Source organism: Capra hircus, unplaced genomic scaffold (assembly GCF_001704415.2).
Source record: "Capra hircus breed San Clemente unplaced genomic scaffold, ASM170441v1, whole genome shotgun sequence".
NCBI lineage: Eukaryota > Metazoa > Chordata > Mammalia > Artiodactyla > Bovidae > Capra > Capra hircus.
The window spans coordinates 102,480-121,201 of record NW_017189652.1 but is presented as its reverse complement, the minus strand read 5'-3'; the positions used below and the strand labels follow the sequence as shown (position 1 = coordinate 121,201).

Genomic DNA, 18,722 nt, shown 5'->3' with positions numbered 1-18,722 from the left:
GAGAGAATTTCTTTTTGAACTGTGAAATTTAGACAATGTTCAAGGCACTGTTACTATATGCTTTTGAGCAGAAACAACTTTGCCTTCATATGCATGACAGTAACAGGCATTTAAAGTTCTCAAAACAGTCATGTCCAGTGAAGCAGCAATTAAGTGCTGCATTTTGCCTCTATTTAATGGACTGTGCTGTGAGTCCCCTTAATCATATGCAGGTGGAAAGTGACTCATATCCAGTCTGCTGTAGTATTCCCAATATTTTTCACACTTAGTAATGGCCCTTGGGAAATTTCTAGAAGAAAACACTCTTATAAAAGATACTGACCAGCTGTGCTTTGTCTCCAGAGAACAGAAAAAGGAAGTGAATCTATAACCTCACAGAAGCAAATGCCGAGTCATTCCAGATGCTAGCAGTTATTTCTGATCTTTCAGGTTGTGAGAAAGCCCAGTGTCTCATTAACAACATCGTTCAGGACTGGTTTCTTGCCTATTTATAATCATTGGTTGATGACTGTCTCTGTACATTATTAAGCAATATTACTCAGTAGCTTAAGAGCCCAGAAAGCTGGCTGAAGGAAGGTAGCTCTGAGGAACTCATCGCAGAAATGTGTTTAAAGACTATCCCATCTTTTTCACCTGCGTGTTTTAACTGCAGTAATACAATATTTTCAAATGTCATTTACTTACAATATTTCACTTGTTCAACAAAACAACCCATTTGGTAGACTGAACTAATATAATCCAATTTTAATTTTGTATATAATCATATGCATAATTTCTTCCTTTTAAGGACAAGTTCTTACCTGACTAAAAATTTAGGCTAGAGTCTGAAAAAGAAGTTTTGTTTCATAAAAGTCCTGTATTCTTCTTTAGTGACTTTATTTTTTAATGAAATATAGTTGATGCACAGCATTATATTAGTCTCGGATGTACTACATAATGACTGACATTTGCATACATGAATGAAGTGACCCCCATGAAAAGTCTAGTAACCATATGGACCTCTACAAGTTACTACAATATTGTTGATCCTGTTCCTTGTGCTGTAGATTACATTCCCATGGATTACTTACTATATAATTGAGGCGTATACCTTTAAATCTCCTTCACTTATTCCACCTACCCCTCATCTGCCTCCCTTCTGGCAACCACCCATTTGTCCTCCAGGTCTATGAGTCTGTTTGCATTTATTTTTTGATTTCACATCTAAGTAAGATCATATGGTATTTGTCTTTCTCTGTCTGACTTATTTCACTTAGCATAATGCCCTCTAGATCCACCCATGGTGTCATAATGGCAACATTTCTTCCTTTGGCTAGGTAATATTCCATTGTGCATGTGTATATGTTTTATATATATATATATATATATATATGTATATATATACATCCATCCATCCATCCATCCAGGAGCAAATCCACCCCACTGAGACAACCCAAACTTTTTATCAGCTGTGAAGTGAAGTCGCTCAGTCGTGTCCAACTCTTTGTGACCCCATGGACTGTAGCCTACCAGGCTCCTCCATCCATGGAATTGTCCAGGCAAGAGTAATGGAATGGGTTGCCATTTCCTTCTCATATATATATATATATATATATATATATATATATATATATAATCTTTATCCATTCATCTATTGATGAACACTGAAGTTGCTTCCATATCTGGGCTATTGTAAATAGTACTTCAATGATAATGGGACTGTATATATCTTTTTGAATTAGTGTTTTTGTATTGGGGGCAGATACTCAGAAGTAAAATTGGTGAATCATATTTTTAATTTTTGAGGAACTTCCATATTGTTTTCCATGGTGGATGTACCAATTTACATTCCCACGAACAGTGTACAAGGGTTGTCTTTTCTCCACACCCTCACCAATATTTGTTATTTGTGTTTTTTTGATGATAGCCATTCTATCATGTTAGTCATTCTGACATTCTAACATAGCCATTCTATCAGAGCTTCGCTGATAGTTCAGTTGGTAAAGAATCCACCTGCAATGCAGGAGACTCTGGTTCGATTCCTGGGTCAGGAAGATCCACCGGAGAAGGGATAGGCTACCCACTCCAGTGTTTTTGGGCTTCCCTGCTGGCTCAGCTGGTAAAGAATCTGCCTGCAATGCAGGAGACCTGGGTTCAGTCCCTGGGTTGGGAAGATCCACTGGAGAAGGAAAGGCTGCCCACTCCAGTATTCTGGCCTAGAGAATTCCATGTGGTTGCAAAGAGTTAAACATGACTGAGTGACTTTCACTTTCATTCTAACATGTGTGAGGTGATGTTTTATTTTGGTTTTGATTTACATTTCCTTGATGATTAGTGAGGTTGAGCATCATTTCATCTGTCTGTTAGAAACCTGTATGTCTTTGGAAAAATGTCTATTCATGTCCTCTATTTTTTAATCAGCTGATTTTTTGTTGCTGTTGCTGAGTTGTATGTGTTATTTGTATATTTTGGATATGAAACTCTTATTAGATGTATGACTTGAAAATATCTTCTCCCATTCAGTGGGCTGCCTTTTTGTTTTATTCATAGTTTCCTTTGCTATACAAAAGCTTTTTAGTTCGATGTGGTTCCTTTTTGTGTGTGTATATTTGTTTGTTTCCCTTGCCTGAGGAAGCATAACCAAAAAATATTTTTAAGACCCATGTCAAAGAGTTAGTCTGTGTGTTTTCTTCTGGGAGTTTTATGGTTTCAGATCTTACATTTGTCTTTCAACCATTTTGGTTTCATTTTTATATATGGTGTGAGAAAATATTCCAGTTTGATTCTTTTGCATGTAGCTGCCCAGATGGTTGGATGGCATCACTGACTCGATGGACATGTGTTTGAGCAAGCTCTGGGAGTTGGTGATGGACAGGGAAGCCTGGCATGCTTCAGTCCATGGGGTCGCAAAGAGTCGAACACAGCAGAGCAACTGAACTGAATGGAACTGTCCTGTTTTCACAACATCATTTATTGAAGAAGCTGTTTTCCCCCCTGTAGTATATTCTTGCCTCCTTTTACATAGATTAATCCACCGTATAAGTATGGGTTTATTTTGCTTTATTCTGTTTCATTTATCTATGTGTCTGTTTTTGTGCCAATACCATGCTACTTTGATTATTATAACTGTATTATAGTTTGAAATCAGAGAGTGTGATTCTTCCAGCTTTGTTTTTGTTTCTCTTTCACAAGATGTTTTTGTGTATTCTGGGTCCTTTATGGGTTCCATACAAATTTTAGTGTTTTTGTTTCAGTTCTGTGAAAAATGCTGTTGGTATTTTGATAGGAATTGCATTGAATATATCGGAGAAGGCAATGGCACCCCACTCCAGTACTCTTGCCTGGGAAATCCCATGGATGGAGGAGCCTGGTAGGCTACAGTCCATGGGGTTGCTAAGAGTCGGACACAACTGAGCCACTCCACTTTCACTTTTTACTTTCATGCACTGGAGAAGGAAATGGCAACCCACTCCAGTGTTCTTGCCTGGAGAATCCCAGGACGGGGGAGCCTGGTGGGCTGCCGTCTGTGGGGTCGCACAGAATTGGGCACGACTAAGGTGACTTAGCAGCAGCAGCAGCAGCAGCAGCATTGACTATATAGAATGCCTTGAGGAGTGTGGACATTTTTGCAGTACTAATTCTTCCAATCCATGAGCACAGGATATCTTTCCATCGGTTTGTCTCATCTTCAATTTCTTTCATCAGAGTCTTATAGTTTTCTGAGTACAGTTTTTTTAACCTCTTTAATTAGTTTTATTCCTAGATATCTTATTATTTTTGATGAAATTGTAAATGGCATTGCTTTCTTAATTTCTTCTAAGACAGTTTCTTGTTAGTGTATAAAACTGCAACACATCTGCATGTTAATTTTGTATCTTACAGCTTGACTGAATTCATTGATGAGTTCTAATGGTTTTTTTGGTAGTGTGTTTAAGATTTTCTATATACAGTAATATGTCATTTGCAAACAGTGATGGTTTTTCCTTTCCAGTTTTAATTTCTTTTGTTTATATATATTTTTATCTGATTGCTAAGACTAGGACCTCAACTACCTTGAGTAAAAGTGACAAGAGTAGACATCCTTGCCTTGTTCCTGATCTTAGTGGAAAAGTTTTCAGATTTTCAGTGTTGAGTATGATGTTAGCTACAGGCTTGTTATACATGGCTTCTATTATGTTAAGATATATTCATTCTGTACTCACTTTCATAAGAGTTTGTATCATAAATTAGTGTTGAATTTTTTCAAATGCTTTTTCTTCATCTATTAAGATGATCATATAGTTTTTATTCCTCAGTTAGTTAATGTGGTATATCAGATATCGAGCCATCCTTACATTCCTGGGATAAATCCCACTTGATCATGATGTATGGTCTTTGTAATGTATTGTTGAATTCAGTTTGCTAATGGGAAGTATATTTCCTCCAACCTCATTCTTGTTTTTTTAAATTTTGTTATTTAACTTCATCTATCCATACATAAAAATTTGAATGAGCTTTTCTTTACCTACAAAAATATCCAGATGAAATTTTTGATTGAAATTGTGCTAAATCTATGAGTAAATTTGAGGAGAATCAACATCTTTATTATGCTGAATCTTTCAGTTTGAATGTAATACATCACTCTGTTTATTTAGATGTCTTATTTTTTTTTCCTCAGAATTTTATGATTTACAACATATAGATCTTATGTGTATTTTATTATACCTTTACCTAAGTGTTTTATTTTTGGAGCTATTGTAAACGGCTTTTTTGGTGTTTTTTAAATTAATTAATTAATTAATATTTTGGCTGTGCTGGGTCTTTGTTGCTGCATGTGGGCTTTCTCTAGTTGCAATGTGTGGGCTGCTTGTTCCAGTGGCTTCTCTTGTTGTGGAGCACAGGCTCTAGGTGCATGGGCTTCAGTAGTTGCAGTACGTGGGCTCAGTAGTTGTGGCTTATGGTCTCTAGAGCACAGGTTTTCAATAGTTTTGGCACATGGGCTTTAGTTGCCCTGTGACATGTGGAATCTTCCCGGCTCAGGGATTAAATAGTAACTTGTGTCTTGGTAGCTTGACAGTGTCTCCTGCATTGGCAGGTGGATTGTTATCCACTGTACTACCAGGAAAGTCCTAGATGGCATTTTTGTAATTTCAGCTTCCATTGGTGTTATATAGAAATATGATTGATTTTTTTTGTGTGTATTAGTATTGTATCCTGCAACCTTGCTAAATTCACTTATTAATTATAGGCATTTTGAATTTTCTTAAGATTCCTTGGGGCTTTCAATGTACATGATCATCTCATCTGTGAATACAGTGCTCTATTTCTTTCTTTCCCATCTGTATGTTCTTATATTCTTTTGCTTGCCTTATCGCCAGGCTAACACTTCAGTGCAATGTTGAACATATGTGATGAGATGAATCTCTCTGTTTCCATCTTAGGGGGAAAGCATTCAGTCTTTCACTATTAAGTCTGATGTTAGCTGAAGGTATTTTACGGACATTCTTTATCACATTAAGTAAGCTCTCTTCTATTCCTAGTTTTAAGGACTTCCCTAGTGGCTCTGATGGCAAAGAATCTGCCTGGAATGCAGGAACTGTGGGTTGTATCCCTGCGTCTGGAAGATCTCCTGGAGAAGGAAATGGCAACCCACTCCAGTATTCTTGCCTGGGAAATACTATGGACAGAGAAGCCTGGCAGGCTATAGCATATTGGGTTGCAAAGAGTTGGACACGACTTAGCAACTAAACAACAAAAAAAATTCCTAGTTTGCTGATAGTTTTTTTAAAAAACCATGAATGGATGTTGAATTTTATACTTTTCCACATTCATTTATCTGATCACTTAGTTTTCTTCTTCAGACTGTTATAGTATAGATTAGACTGATTTATCTTTATTGAACCATCCTCTTATTCACTGAAGAAACATCATTTGGTCATGGTACATTGTTATTTTTATGTATTGCTGGATTTGATTCACTAACATTTTGTTGAGGATTTTGTGTCTATGTTGATGTTAGATGTTGATCTGTGATTTTGTAATCAAAGTAATGCTGGGCTCCTCTGGAAGTGTTCTACTTTCTGGAACAGATTGAATAGAATTAGTGTTATTTATTCTTTAACTTTTTTGGTATAATTCACCAGTGAAACCATCTGGGTGAATTCAATTTCTGTAATACTTGGAGGACCATTGACATGAGTTATGTAATCTTGGGTGAATTTTGGTTATTTGCGAGAAGTTTTATAGTTTTACCTTTCACATTTAGGTCACATTTACCTGGAATTAACTTTTGTGTGTGATTTGAGGTAAAAGTCAAGATTTATTTCTCCTCCATGTTTCTCTAATCTAATAAGTTTGATTATTTAAAGTTACTATCATTTACAACCATTCTGCAGTGCCTTCTTTGCCATAAGTCAATTATCCATATGTGTATGTTTATTTTTATGGACTCCTGATTCTGTTTTGTTGGTCTACATGTCTATCATTGGGCAGTACCACACTTTGCTAGTTATGGTAGCTTGACAGATCTCAATATCTAGGAAAGGAAGTCCTCCTGCTTTGTTTAATCTCCTCAAGACTTCTTTGGCTATTTTATGGTCCTTTCTATTCCTATAAAAATTTTAGAAAAATTAGTCAAAGTCTAACAAAAATGAAAAAAAAAAAAGAAATGCTGTTCTCTTCAGGAAGGTAGTCAAAATTATTTAATCTAACATTGCTAGAAGTGGAACTTTTTTTTTTTTTACTTTTTAAAAATTTGATGAAGCACTTCAGTAGGCAAGGTACCATGAAAATACCAAGGTACACATCACCACCATATAAGATAATCTTAAAATAGTAGAGAATATATTTTTAAATATTTATTTCTATTTATTTGGCTGCACTGGGTCTTAGTTGCAACATACATGATCTTTAGTTGCTACATGTAAACTCCTAGATGCGACATGTGGGATTGCGTTCCTTGACCACAGATCGAACCCAGGCCTTTCCTGCATTGGGAGCACAGAGTCTTAGCCACTGGACCACCAGGGAAGTCCCGCTAAATGTATTCTTTAAGTCCAAAACTCAACTGCCAAGAAAAGAAAGGGTATCTCTTAAGCTAAAAATACTGAGAAATTGCAAACCCCGAGAATCAATAGGAACTACAAACAATAAAATCAAATCTAGAAGTAAGTCATTATTGAAAATATTAGATCCTAAGTATAAAATAAGTTTTACATACTTAAAAAATAAGATGAAGAGTTGAAAGTTAGACTGAGTTACAAGATACTCTTTTAAAATGACCACTTGGATTAAAAAAGACCATTTAGAACTGCTAGACATAAAAATAAGGATGAAATTATAAGTTCACTGGGTGAAGGTAAACAGGCTGAACCCAAAGAGTAGTTTAGTGAACTGGAATATAGTTGTGAATTCACTAATAAGTCAGGTTAAAGAGACCAAAACAGCCAGAGTTGCAGAAGGAGATGACAGGGAAAAAACAAGAGAATCAACATGGAAAGGCATAATTGCAGTTTCTCACAGTCATCAGTCCAAAATCTCACAGGCAGTTTATTGCATCAAATGTTAGTGGTAATTGTGATGGCAGGTATATTGGCGGTCATAGCATATTTTCTTCAGTTTGACTGATTATTAGAAAATTTTCATAATAATAAATAAATAAAACCCATTAAAGGAAAATGAATAAAAGTCAGAACAGAAATTAATAAAATGAACAAAATTAGAGAGAATAAGCACAAACCTGATTTGTTCTTTTGAAAGATTAAACTTGGACATAATCAATCAAGAAAAAGCAGTGGATATAAACATATTAAGAATGCAAAGGATGCAATAGCTGCAAATACATCAGAGATAAAGATGTGAGAATATTATGAACAATGTCAAAGTAGTGAATATGAAAACTTTAGTGAAAATAGGCAAGGTCTCAGAAAAATATTAGTACAAACTGACTCAAATAGAAATAGAAAACACAAATGGTTATATAACCATTAGAGAAACTGAATATGTAGGGAGATTTTTACTACAAAAGGTCACAAGGCCCTCAAAACTACACTTTCTATCAAAAGGAAGAGATCATTGCAGACTTATATAAACTGTGATCCGCATAGTCAATAAAGCAGAAATAGATGTTTTTCTAGAACTCTCTAGCTTTTTCCATGATCCAGCAGAAGTTGGCAATTTGATCTCTGGTTCCTCTGCCTTTTCTAAAATCAGCTTGAACATCAGGGAGTTCATGGTTCACGTATTGCTGAAGTCTGGCTTGGAGAATTTTGAGCATTACTTTACTAGCATGTGAGATGAGTGCAACTGTGCGGTAGTTTGAGCATTCTTTGGAATTGGAATGAAAACTGACCTTTTCCAGGCCTGTGGCTACGGCTGAGTTTTCCAAATTTGCTGGCATATTGAGTGCAGCACTCTCACAGCATCATCTTTCAGGATTTGAAATAACTCAACTGGAATTCCATCACCTCCACTAGCTTAGTTCGTAGTGATGCTTTCTAAGGCCCACTTGACTTCACATTCCAAGATGTCTGGCTCTAGATTAGTGATCACATCATCATGATTATCTGGGTCGTGAAGATCTTTTTTGTACACTTCTGTTGTGTATTCTTGCACCTCTTCTTAATATCTTCTGCTTCTGTTAAGTCCAGACCATTTCTGTCCTTTATCGAGCCCATCTTTGCATGAAATGTTCCCTTGGTATCTCCAATTTTCTTGAAGAGATCTCTAGTCTTTCCCATTCTGTTGTTTTCCTCTATTTATTTACATTGATTGCTGAAGAAGGCTTTCTTATCTCTTCTTGCTATTTGGAACTCTGCATTCAGATGCTTATATCTTTCCTTTTCTCCTTTGCTTTTCACTTCTCTTCTTTTCACAGTTATTTCTAAGGCCTCCCCAGACAGCCATTTTGCTTTTTTCCATTTCTTTTCCATGGGAATGGTCTTGATCCCTGTCTCCTATACAATGTCATGAACCTCATTCCATAGTTCATCAGGCACTCTATCTATCAGATCTAGACCCTTAAATCTATTTCTCATTTCCACTGTATAATCATAAGGGATTTGATTTAGGTCATACCTGAATGGTCTAGCGGTATTCCCTACTTTCTTCAATTTAAGTCTGAATTTGGCAATAAGGAGTTTATGATCTGAGCCACAGTCAGCTCCTGGTCTTGTTTTTGTTGACTGTATAGAGCTTCTCCATCTTTGGCTGCAAAGAATATAATCAATCTGATTTTGGTGTTGACCTTCTGGTGATGTCCATGTGTAGAGTCTTCTCTTGTGTTGTTAGAAGAGGGTGTTTGCTATGATCAGTGCATTTTCTTGGCAAAACTCTATTAGTCTTTGCCCTGCTTCATTCCACATTCCAAGGCCAAATTTGCCTGTTAGTCCAGGTGTTTCTTGACTTCCTACTTTTGCATTCCAGTCCCCTATAATGAAAAGGACATCTTTTTTGGGTGTTAGTTCTAAAAGATCTGTAGGTCTTCATAAAACCATTCAACTTCAGTTTCTTTAGTGTTATTGGTTGGGGCATAGACTTGGATAACTGTGATATTGAATGGTTTGCCTTGGAGACGAACAGAGATCATTCTGTCATTTTTGAGATTGCATCCAAGTACTGCATTTCGGACTCTTTTGTTGACCATGATGGCTACTCCATTTCTTCTGAGAGATTCCTGCCTGCAGTAGTAGATGTAATCGTCATCTGAGTTAAATCCACCCATTCTAGTCCATTTTAGTTCAGTGATTCCTAGAATGTCGACGTTCACCCTTGCCATCTCTTGTTTGACCACTTCCAATTTGCCTTGATTCATGGACCTAACATTCCAGGTTCCTATGCAATATTGCTCTTTACAGCATCAGACCTTGCTTCTATCACCAGTCACATCCACAGCTGGGTATTGTTTTTGCTTTGGCTCCATCCCTTCATTCTTTTTGGAGTTATTTCTCCACTGATCTCCAGTAGCTAATGACCTGGGGAGTTCCTCTTTTGGTATCCTATCATTTTGCCTTTTCATACTGTTCATGGGGTTCTCAAGGCAAGAATACTGAAGTGGTTTGCCATTCCCTTCTCCAGTGGACCACATTCTGTCAGGCCTCTCCACTATGACCCACCCGTCTTGGGTTGCCCCGTAGGCGTGACTTGGTTTCATTGAGTTAGATAAGGCTGTGGTCCTAGTGTGATAAGATTGACTAGTTTTCTGTGAGTATGGTTTCAGTGTGTCTGCCCTCTGATGCCCTTTTGCAACACTTACCATCTTACTTGGGTTTCTCTTACCTTGGCGTGGGGTATCTCTTCACGGCTGCTCCAGCAAAGCACAGCCACTGCTCCTTACCTTGGATGAGGGGTATGTCCTTACTGCCACTGTTCCTGACCTTCAACGTGGGATAGCTCCTCTAGGCCCTTATGTGCTATGCAGCCACCACTCCTTGGGTTGCTCCTCCCGGCCACCGGCCCTGGCCTCGGGCGTGGGTGGCTCCTCCCAGCTGCCGCCCAGCCTTTGACTTCGTGGATCACAATAAACTGTGGAAAATTCTGAAATAGATGGGAATACCAGACCACCTGACCTGCCTCCTGAGAAACCTATATGCACGTCAGGAAGCAACAGTTAGAACTGGACATGGAACAACAGACTGGTTCCAAATAGGAAAAGGAGTACGTCAAGGCTGTATATTGTCACCCTGCTTATTTAACTTATATGCAGAGTACATCATGAGAAACGCTGGACTGGAAGAAGCACAAGCTGGAATCAAGATTGCCAGGAGAAATATCAATAACCTGAGATATGCAGATGACACCACCCTTATGGCAGAAAGTGAAGAGGAACTCAAAAGCCTCTTGATGAAAGTGAAAGAGGAGAGTGAAAAAGTTGGCTTAAAGCTCAACATTCAGAAAATGAAGATCATGGCATCCAGTCCCATCACTTCATGGGAAATAGATGGGGAAACAGTGGAAACAGTGTCAGACTTTATTTTGGGGGGGCTTCAAAATCACTGCAGATGGTGAGTGCAGCCATGAAATTAAAAGATGCTTACTCCTTGGAAGAAAAGTTATGACCAACCTAGATAGTATATTCAAAAGCAGAGACATTACTTTGCTGACTAAGGTCCATCTAGTCAAGGCTATGGTTTTTCCAGTAGTCTTGTATGGATGTGAGAGTTGGACTGTGAAGAAGGCTGAGCGCCGAAGAATTGATGCCTTTGAACTGTGGTGTTGGAGAAGACTCTTGAGAGTCCCTTGGACTGCAAGGAGATCCAACCTGTCCATTCTGGAGGAGATCACTCCTGGGATTTCTTTGGAAGGAATGATGCTAAAGCTGAAGCTCCAGTACTTTGACCACCTGATGCGAAGAGTTGACTCATTGGAAAAGACTCTGATGCTGGGAGCGATTGGGGGCAGGAGAAGGGGATGACCCAGGATGAGATGGCTGGATGGCATCACGGACTCAATGGACGTGAGTCTGAGTGAACTCTGGGAGATGGTGATGGACAGGGAGGCCTGGCATGCTGTGATTCATGGGGTTGCAAAGAGTCGGACACAACTGAGCAACTGAACTGAACTATATAAACTGCTTCAGGAATGGCAAAAAGAAGACATATTATCCTGTGTAAATTAAACTGTCTAAAATAAGTAGAAGTTTATTTGTAAATCTAAAATAACTTGATACCAAAACAAATAGCACTGACATGAATAGGAAATTATATACCAACCTCACTCATTCATGCAGGTTAAAAAATCCTAATCAAGAGTAAGTCCAACCACATCTTGTACATGAACGTTCATAGCAGCATTTTTCATAACAGCCAAGAAATGAAAGCAACCCAGATATTCACCAAATGATGAATGGGTAAAAAAAATGTAGCATGGATACAAGGTGTAATGTTATATAAGCAGCCATACAATGAAATCAGATCCATGAAATGACAAGGATGAACCTTGAAAACAATATGCTGAATGAAAGAAACCAGCCACGGAGACCACTCTTTTGGGTTTCTGGAGCCAATTCCAACATGTGGGTGTTGATTGGAGTGGTTTCACACTAACACCAAGCATTTCTCAGACACCCGCAGGGTGTCTGAGAATTCAACTCAATTCTGACCCTTTCTACCCAGAGACGGCATCAGATTCCACAAGTTATGGGTTCAGTCTTAACAAGATTGCCCACCCCCTTCAACTTCAGATGCCAGTCACAAGCCCAGGTTGTTATCTGTGCTTCTGCCTGACAGGATACAAATTGGAGGTTCCCACATCCCCCTCTGTCAGTTTAACTACTTTGCTAGGGCAGCTCACAGAACTCACGGAAGCATGGACATTTACTAGTTTATTATAAAAAGAGACAATAAAGGATACAGATAAGCATCCAGATGGAAGTGGCATATGAATAGAGGCTGCACTACTGAGAAAGGCTGGTTCCCAGATGGTGTACACACAAAAGAGAAGAGAATTAATTGTATCCTTATTTCACCAGCATATGTTACAATTAGTTCAGGCTAGGTTATTACTTAAATGTAAAGGAGCCACCACGGGAGCCCAGGACAAAACTTAGTAACTTAGGAGAAAGTGTGGGAAAACAAACTATGACCTCAGCATAGAAAAAATTCTTTAAATAAAATATAAGAGCAAGCTACTCAGAAAAATATTGATATATTACATTAAAAGTAAGAACAATTCTTCATTTAAAAAATGCCATAAAAAGAAAGAAAAACCAGCTATAAACTGTGATGGACTATTAGCAACACACATTACCAACAAATTATCACTCTCCTAGGTATGTGAGGAAGTACTGAGAAAAGTCAGAAATACAAAGTATAAAGATTCAGTATAAAGATTAGCAAAACCAAACCAAATCTAAACAGATAATTCATAGAAGAGAAAAATAAATGAGTTTTAAGTAGATGAAAAGATGGTCAGATGATTACATTATCAGGGGCATGGATAATCAAACCAAAAGAGGATATGTTTTCCCCCAGATCAGGTGAGTGATAGTCAAGTTGAAGGTGCCCACATCCCTGGGTACATGCTAGTCAGAGCCTCCAAACTGGAAGCAATTCAAATGACCATTGTTGGTGGCACAGTTAAATAAATCATCCAATGGAATCATCTATGGTAATGAAAACAAATGAAATAGGGCTAGTGCATTGACACAGATGGATGTGAAGTATGTATAAATGGAGTGAAAATAGAACTCACCAAAAATACACTCAATATGGTTCTGTTGATGACAGTTCAAAACATGCAGAACAAAATAGTATGTCACTTAAGGACACTCACACACTCATAAAATCATATTAAAAAAGAAAAGAAGTGATGAACACTAAATTCAAGATTGTGCTCATCCCCTTGTGGACAAGAAGGCTGTAGTAGAAGGGGGCAGGTCCTCCTTCATGTGTGTCGTGTGTCTTGTAACAGTGGTATATTCTACCTTTGAAGCTGGCATAGGTGTGTGTTGCACACATGTTATCACTGTATTGTGTAAAGTATCTTCAAAAGCACTTGGGATGCCTTTACTAGAGCTTTCATAAGTATGGCTGATCTTTTTACGATTTAATCTCTAAGGTATCACGAGCCTGTCAGATACATCAAATAAGTTCTTCTTGGGGGAGATTTTGGCCAACCGTTTCCATGGTGAATAAAGGCAGGGCTTCGTTTGAAGGCCAAATTGGCCATATCACATTTGAAAGATCTCCTTGTGATGTGCAGGCTGAGCTGCACAGGACTCATACACTTTCTGCGGGCAGCTGCTCAAGTGGAGACACGCTCAGCCGCCTTCCCTTGGGCAGCCCAGCCAGAAACTGTTAACCCGAATCCTGGGACATTGGTTTCTAGGAGAAGCGCAGAGCTACCAACTCCTTGAGCAGTGGAGCTGTGACATGGACGAGGAAATTCAGCCTGGATTATTTAGCCCTGGACTTCAACTCAGCATCACCAGCCCCTGTACAGCAGGTAGGAAGTAGTCTGTATCACAATTTCCAGGAGATTTCATTTCTGTTTTGTTTTGTTTTGATGATTCCACCATGCGTGTTCTCTTTGCAGAGTCTTAAACATACAGACATACTGTGAAGAATCTTAAAATCAGCTCTAACTCTGTCTCCCAGAAATCCTGATGTATTTCCCTCTGGGGTGTGTTCTTGAATGTCTATGTATAAATGTATGTAGTGTTCATGCTCTTCAAAACTTGGACCATAGAGTTTGTTGGGAAATGTCTGGCAGAGATGAGGGTGGGGTAAATGGTAGACTAGGCACAGGAAGGGTCTGCTGAAGGAAGAAGGGATAGCTTTGTTTGGCTCAACTCTAGGCACTGGGGACAGAAACTCTCAGTTGCAATTGGAACCCCTCCATAAAGGGCCTCAAGTGGCAGGTTGGACAGTTTTGACGCCTTTGCATAGTATTCTCATCTGTAAAGTGGGGATCAGAAATAGCAACTATGTTGAAGCCTGTTGTGAGGATTAAATGAGTTAATACATGTAACAGACCCTAGCCATTGACTGTTGTCAGTCACTGCATGTGGCAGGAATGACTGGCAAACAGTGGACAAGAGCTAAATATTTTTGAGCAAAGGATGGTCATAGTCTAAACTGTACTAACAATGTATTATTTGGTGAGAAAATCAACTTACTGAACAGGATATACAATATGATTTCATTTTGTGTTTGTGGAGAAAGATGTTTGGGAGACTTCCCTTCCCTTTTGCTTTACCTTTCTTCTTTACCTTTCATTTCATTCCCCAAACCTACAATGACACTTCAGAAAAGCTGGTGAGCAGGATGAGATCGGTAAATTCAAACTGTGAAGAGAGTCCCCAGACCTCCATGGCTTTCGACCATGAAGGCTTCTCAGTTGTTGCCTCCAGGACAGTCCATCACAGCCAGGGCCTTGGTGTCTCAGGTCATTGTCAATTCAGGGTCCACTGACCTGGCAGAGGAAAAAGAGAGACAGCAGAATTGCAGAGCGTCACCTCTGCTCACTGGTCAAGGCGAGTTAGATGGCGAGAGCCAAGTTGAAGGGAGTAGAGTTGAGGAGAGATTCACACACACACACACACACACAGAGTGTAACACTTCTGCAGGTGATGGCCCAGGAGGAAGGGGCAGCAAACACGTGAACCTGTAATCCACCAGGGATGTGCTGAATTTTTTTGATTAAGTTTAATGAAAACCTTTTTGTTCTCCCCCTTCAGAAAATTCTCCTATCAGAGGAGCAAAGAGTGGACTATGTCCAAGTGGATGAGCAGAAGACACAAGCTCTTCAGAGCACAAAGCAGGAGTGGACGGATGAGAGGCAGTCCAAAGTGTGACAGGGTCGGGCTGCAGGTGGGAGGCCAGGCTCACTTTGAGTTTTTCTGCTAGAAGCCCACTGATGCTCAACACAGGTCAAGACACAGAGAGTCTTGATGAGACCTTTTGGGAGAGAGGACATTTGTACATACTTACCAAGGAGGAGCAGAAGTGGTCTCCTCCCAGAGGGGCTCTCAGAGGGGCCAGCCCCTGCCCCGACCCCCACTGATCAAAGCATTTCTGGTCACAGCCACACGTGCCTCTGCTGAACCTCAGACCAGTGTTGTGTTGCCTCCACAGTCATGAGAAGCAGAGAAAGAGGATTTCACAGCCATGGACTGGGATGTAGAAAACTCCGTTTGGACAGGGTGGGAACAATCAAAACGGAAGTTAGGTTAAACATCTCCAGTGGAGCATTTGAAGTGCACATTAGAGCCGGTATCACTGCCCACAAGATGACATCATTTGCCTTCAACGCTTGAACTTTTGATCTCTCTCCTGTGCTTCCACTGGAATCATAAATTATCCTAGGAGACGCGCACCTGGACACCTTGCCCCACTGGAAAACACAGTGTAAGAGACCAAGCCTAGGGATGGTGATAGAATCTGTACTCCTTACTCCAAAGAATCCGGCAGACAAGTATTTCTGTCCCCCAAAGAAAGACAACACAAGTGACAGGGGCATCGAGTCCTGGGCTCCACAATGAGCAGATCACATGACACTGGTGGCTCTAAGAACATTGTGCTTAAGCAGCCACCCATGGCTGGTTGTCCCGTTGATGTTGGCCTTTTCCCAGTGTTCTTTCACATTCATCATCTCATCTCTTCCCCTAAAAGATCTCAGAAGTTAGGCTTGGCAGAGATCATTGCACCAGCTTTGAGGGAAAAGATGCTAAGAGTTGGAAGAGGGAACACTTTGCCCAAGATGAGTCATGCTGAGAGAGTCAATCAGGCTTCTACTGTCTCTCACTGCCTCAATCAGTTAGGGTAATTTTGGTGACCAGTGGGAAATACATGCAAACACGGGATGGCTCATCGTCCCCTCTCCTTTTCATAGGATTTTGAGCAGGTGCTTTTTATAATGGAAAGGTATGCATGTCAAACCAGGGTTTCTTCGTGTGGTGTTCAAACAGAACACTAGAACATAATCAGCAGTTACCATCAGAGATACCTCCTGAAAATCAGTATGAAGTCCGTTCTTGGTTCACGTGGTCCCCTTGCCAGTGCATTTCCCATGAACCACCCTGGGGAAGGCTATCTCTGGCCATCCTGTCCTGGACTCAAGCTTTCAAGTGGTGGCTATGATCTGAAAAAACCAAACCCAGCCAGCTCCAGTATCAGGGGTCTTGCCTAACTTTCCCCTTCTGCTTTAGTGGTGACTAGGTCCTGAGAGGGCAAACATTCCCACTGTGCAACGAGGGCACCTTGTCACCCCTTCCTTTATGAGACACTGGGGTTCCAGGGAGAGGTCCAGAAAAAGGCTCAATTGAGCACAGGGTTTTACTTAATGCCATTCCTGATTGTTCTGAGCACCTGAAGCTGGAAGACAAATCTGAACAACTGGGTAATAAATAGAGACTGGTGTCCTGCCCTGCCGCTGTGTCTTACACATGGGGGCAGAGGAAGTAGGCAGGCAGGTCTATGACAATCAGCATTAGTCAGGGCAATTGTAGGCTTTGCTACAGGGTTTCAAACTGCTCCAAAGGTAAGTGTGAAAATCTTGGTTTTTCAGACCATTAAAGAAGTAATTTAGATGTTCAAAATGACAGGATCTTGTGACATCATTTTCTTCCCAGAGCAAGATGGGGGAAATTGCCAAGTTCTTTAACTAAGTTGAGTCCTTAGTGAGTCTGGATGGAGCCACAAGAGGGCTCCTGGACCCCATGGCCTGCTCCTCGGCCAGAGCCTGTTAAGGAGCTGCCTTCTTCGTGTGTGACTTGCAAACAGTCACAGGGCCTCAGGCAAGAATTAAGGGGTACAGACAGCCAGTTCCCATAGATGGTGACTTCCTCTTATGTGGGCCACCTGTGTTTATATCACTGCCTGACAAAGGCCAGTGCAGAAAAAATTGTACGTCCAAGAGTCAAGAACCTCACCACATTGAAGATAGATTGGAAAAGTAAATGCAGCTGAAATGATGTCAGCAGTGAAATGTCATCCAATTGACCAAAAAATATTTTTCTACAGAACGTTTCCAGGGACATGTTTACTGCACTAAGCAATAGACACTTGAGTGGTGTGACTTTTTTGGAAGTGATTTGGGGTTTTTCAAATATCACTTCACCCTCATTTTCAGAGTGTATGCGTTTATGTCTTGCTTTGATAAAACTGCTAATGGATGCTAACATACACAAAAACATAATGATTCACGGACCCAAAATACAGGTAGTTTTTGAGCTGACTGCAGCATATGCTCCTGAGAAAGACACTGTAAATCACAATGATGGATGCTAGCCAGATCTTGTTTTCTGGCAGAGATAATCCACATGTAATAAAGAACTATGATTCTGATGGGCTCTGAGGGATTTTTTTTTAAGAGATAATCTCCAACACCAACTCAAGTGCACATGGCATGTCTATGCACTGTGCATAGTACACCTTTCTAGAAAATTTAGGCATGAACATAAAGGGGAAAAGGCATCAATTAATCCTCCATTGTTTTCTGTAGTTCCCTTTTGCTTCATTTCCTTCTGTCTCATTTCATTAGGAAATACCTCCAGGTCAGGGGTTGTGGCATGCCAAAAGGGGGACTAAAGGTTTTCATGCCTGCAACTCCCTAAGACCACAAGCCCAGGATGCTGGGAGTTAAACTTTCTGTGGGGAGGAGGAACTTGATGCCCAGCACAGAGCCCACTCCAAGGGCATCATGTAATCCGGGGGACTGACTGTCCAGGCCACTTCATGAAGTAAACAGCAGCTGAATTATGGCCTTTAGGTGCCACGGGAGACTGAAGGTACCCTTCAGGCCTGGCTTTTCCCTCTCAAGACCTCAAACCATGTTTGTATCTGCAGTCATGCTGATTTTTAAAAATTCACTGAATTTTTACTATTTCATTTCTGGCATTAATAAAAGTTATAAGGAAGAATCATGATCTAAGCGTCCTCTTATTTGTTTTAAGTAGTGACCTCTGATAAAATCTCAGAACACATTTTGAAGGCTGAGTGTTGAAAACAGACTTCCCTGCTGTTTTCAAGTACAACAGGCCTAACTTGACTCACATGGAATGCCCCACATCCATGTTACTTCACTACAAGCCGTTCAGCAGGTGGCTGGAACAAGCACTGCATCTGATCAGCCAAACCACGTCTTTTTTCTGGGTCAGAAACTAGCTTCCGTAGTTGACAGTAAAATCAATGGCCCTGCCAGATACCACAGATAAGGTGACCTTTGGTACTGACATTAAAAGGCAAGAGCACCCAGCCTGCTTCCCCACAGCAGGGGTCTCTTGTGTCCTCACCTCTCTTTCCCCATGGCTGATGCTCCCAGTGCCC

General features: G+C 40.2%; 1 protein-coding gene across 1 annotated transcript in view; it reads left to right on the top strand.

The window, feature by feature from the left end:
- Window positions 1-18,319, top strand: part of GAB3 (GRB2 associated binding protein 3) — a 93,468-nt gene extending 75,149 nt beyond the window's left edge. The window contains exons 9-10 of the mRNA XM_018044627.1: window positions 13,783-13,899; window positions 15,134-18,319. Coding sequence (XP_017900116.1) covers window positions 13,783-13,899; window positions 15,134-15,250 — 234 coding nt within the window. The 3' untranslated portion in view covers window positions 15,251-18,319. The remainder of the gene's footprint in view (window positions 1-13,782; window positions 13,900-15,133) is intronic.
- Window positions 18,320-18,722: the final 403 nt, after the last annotated feature.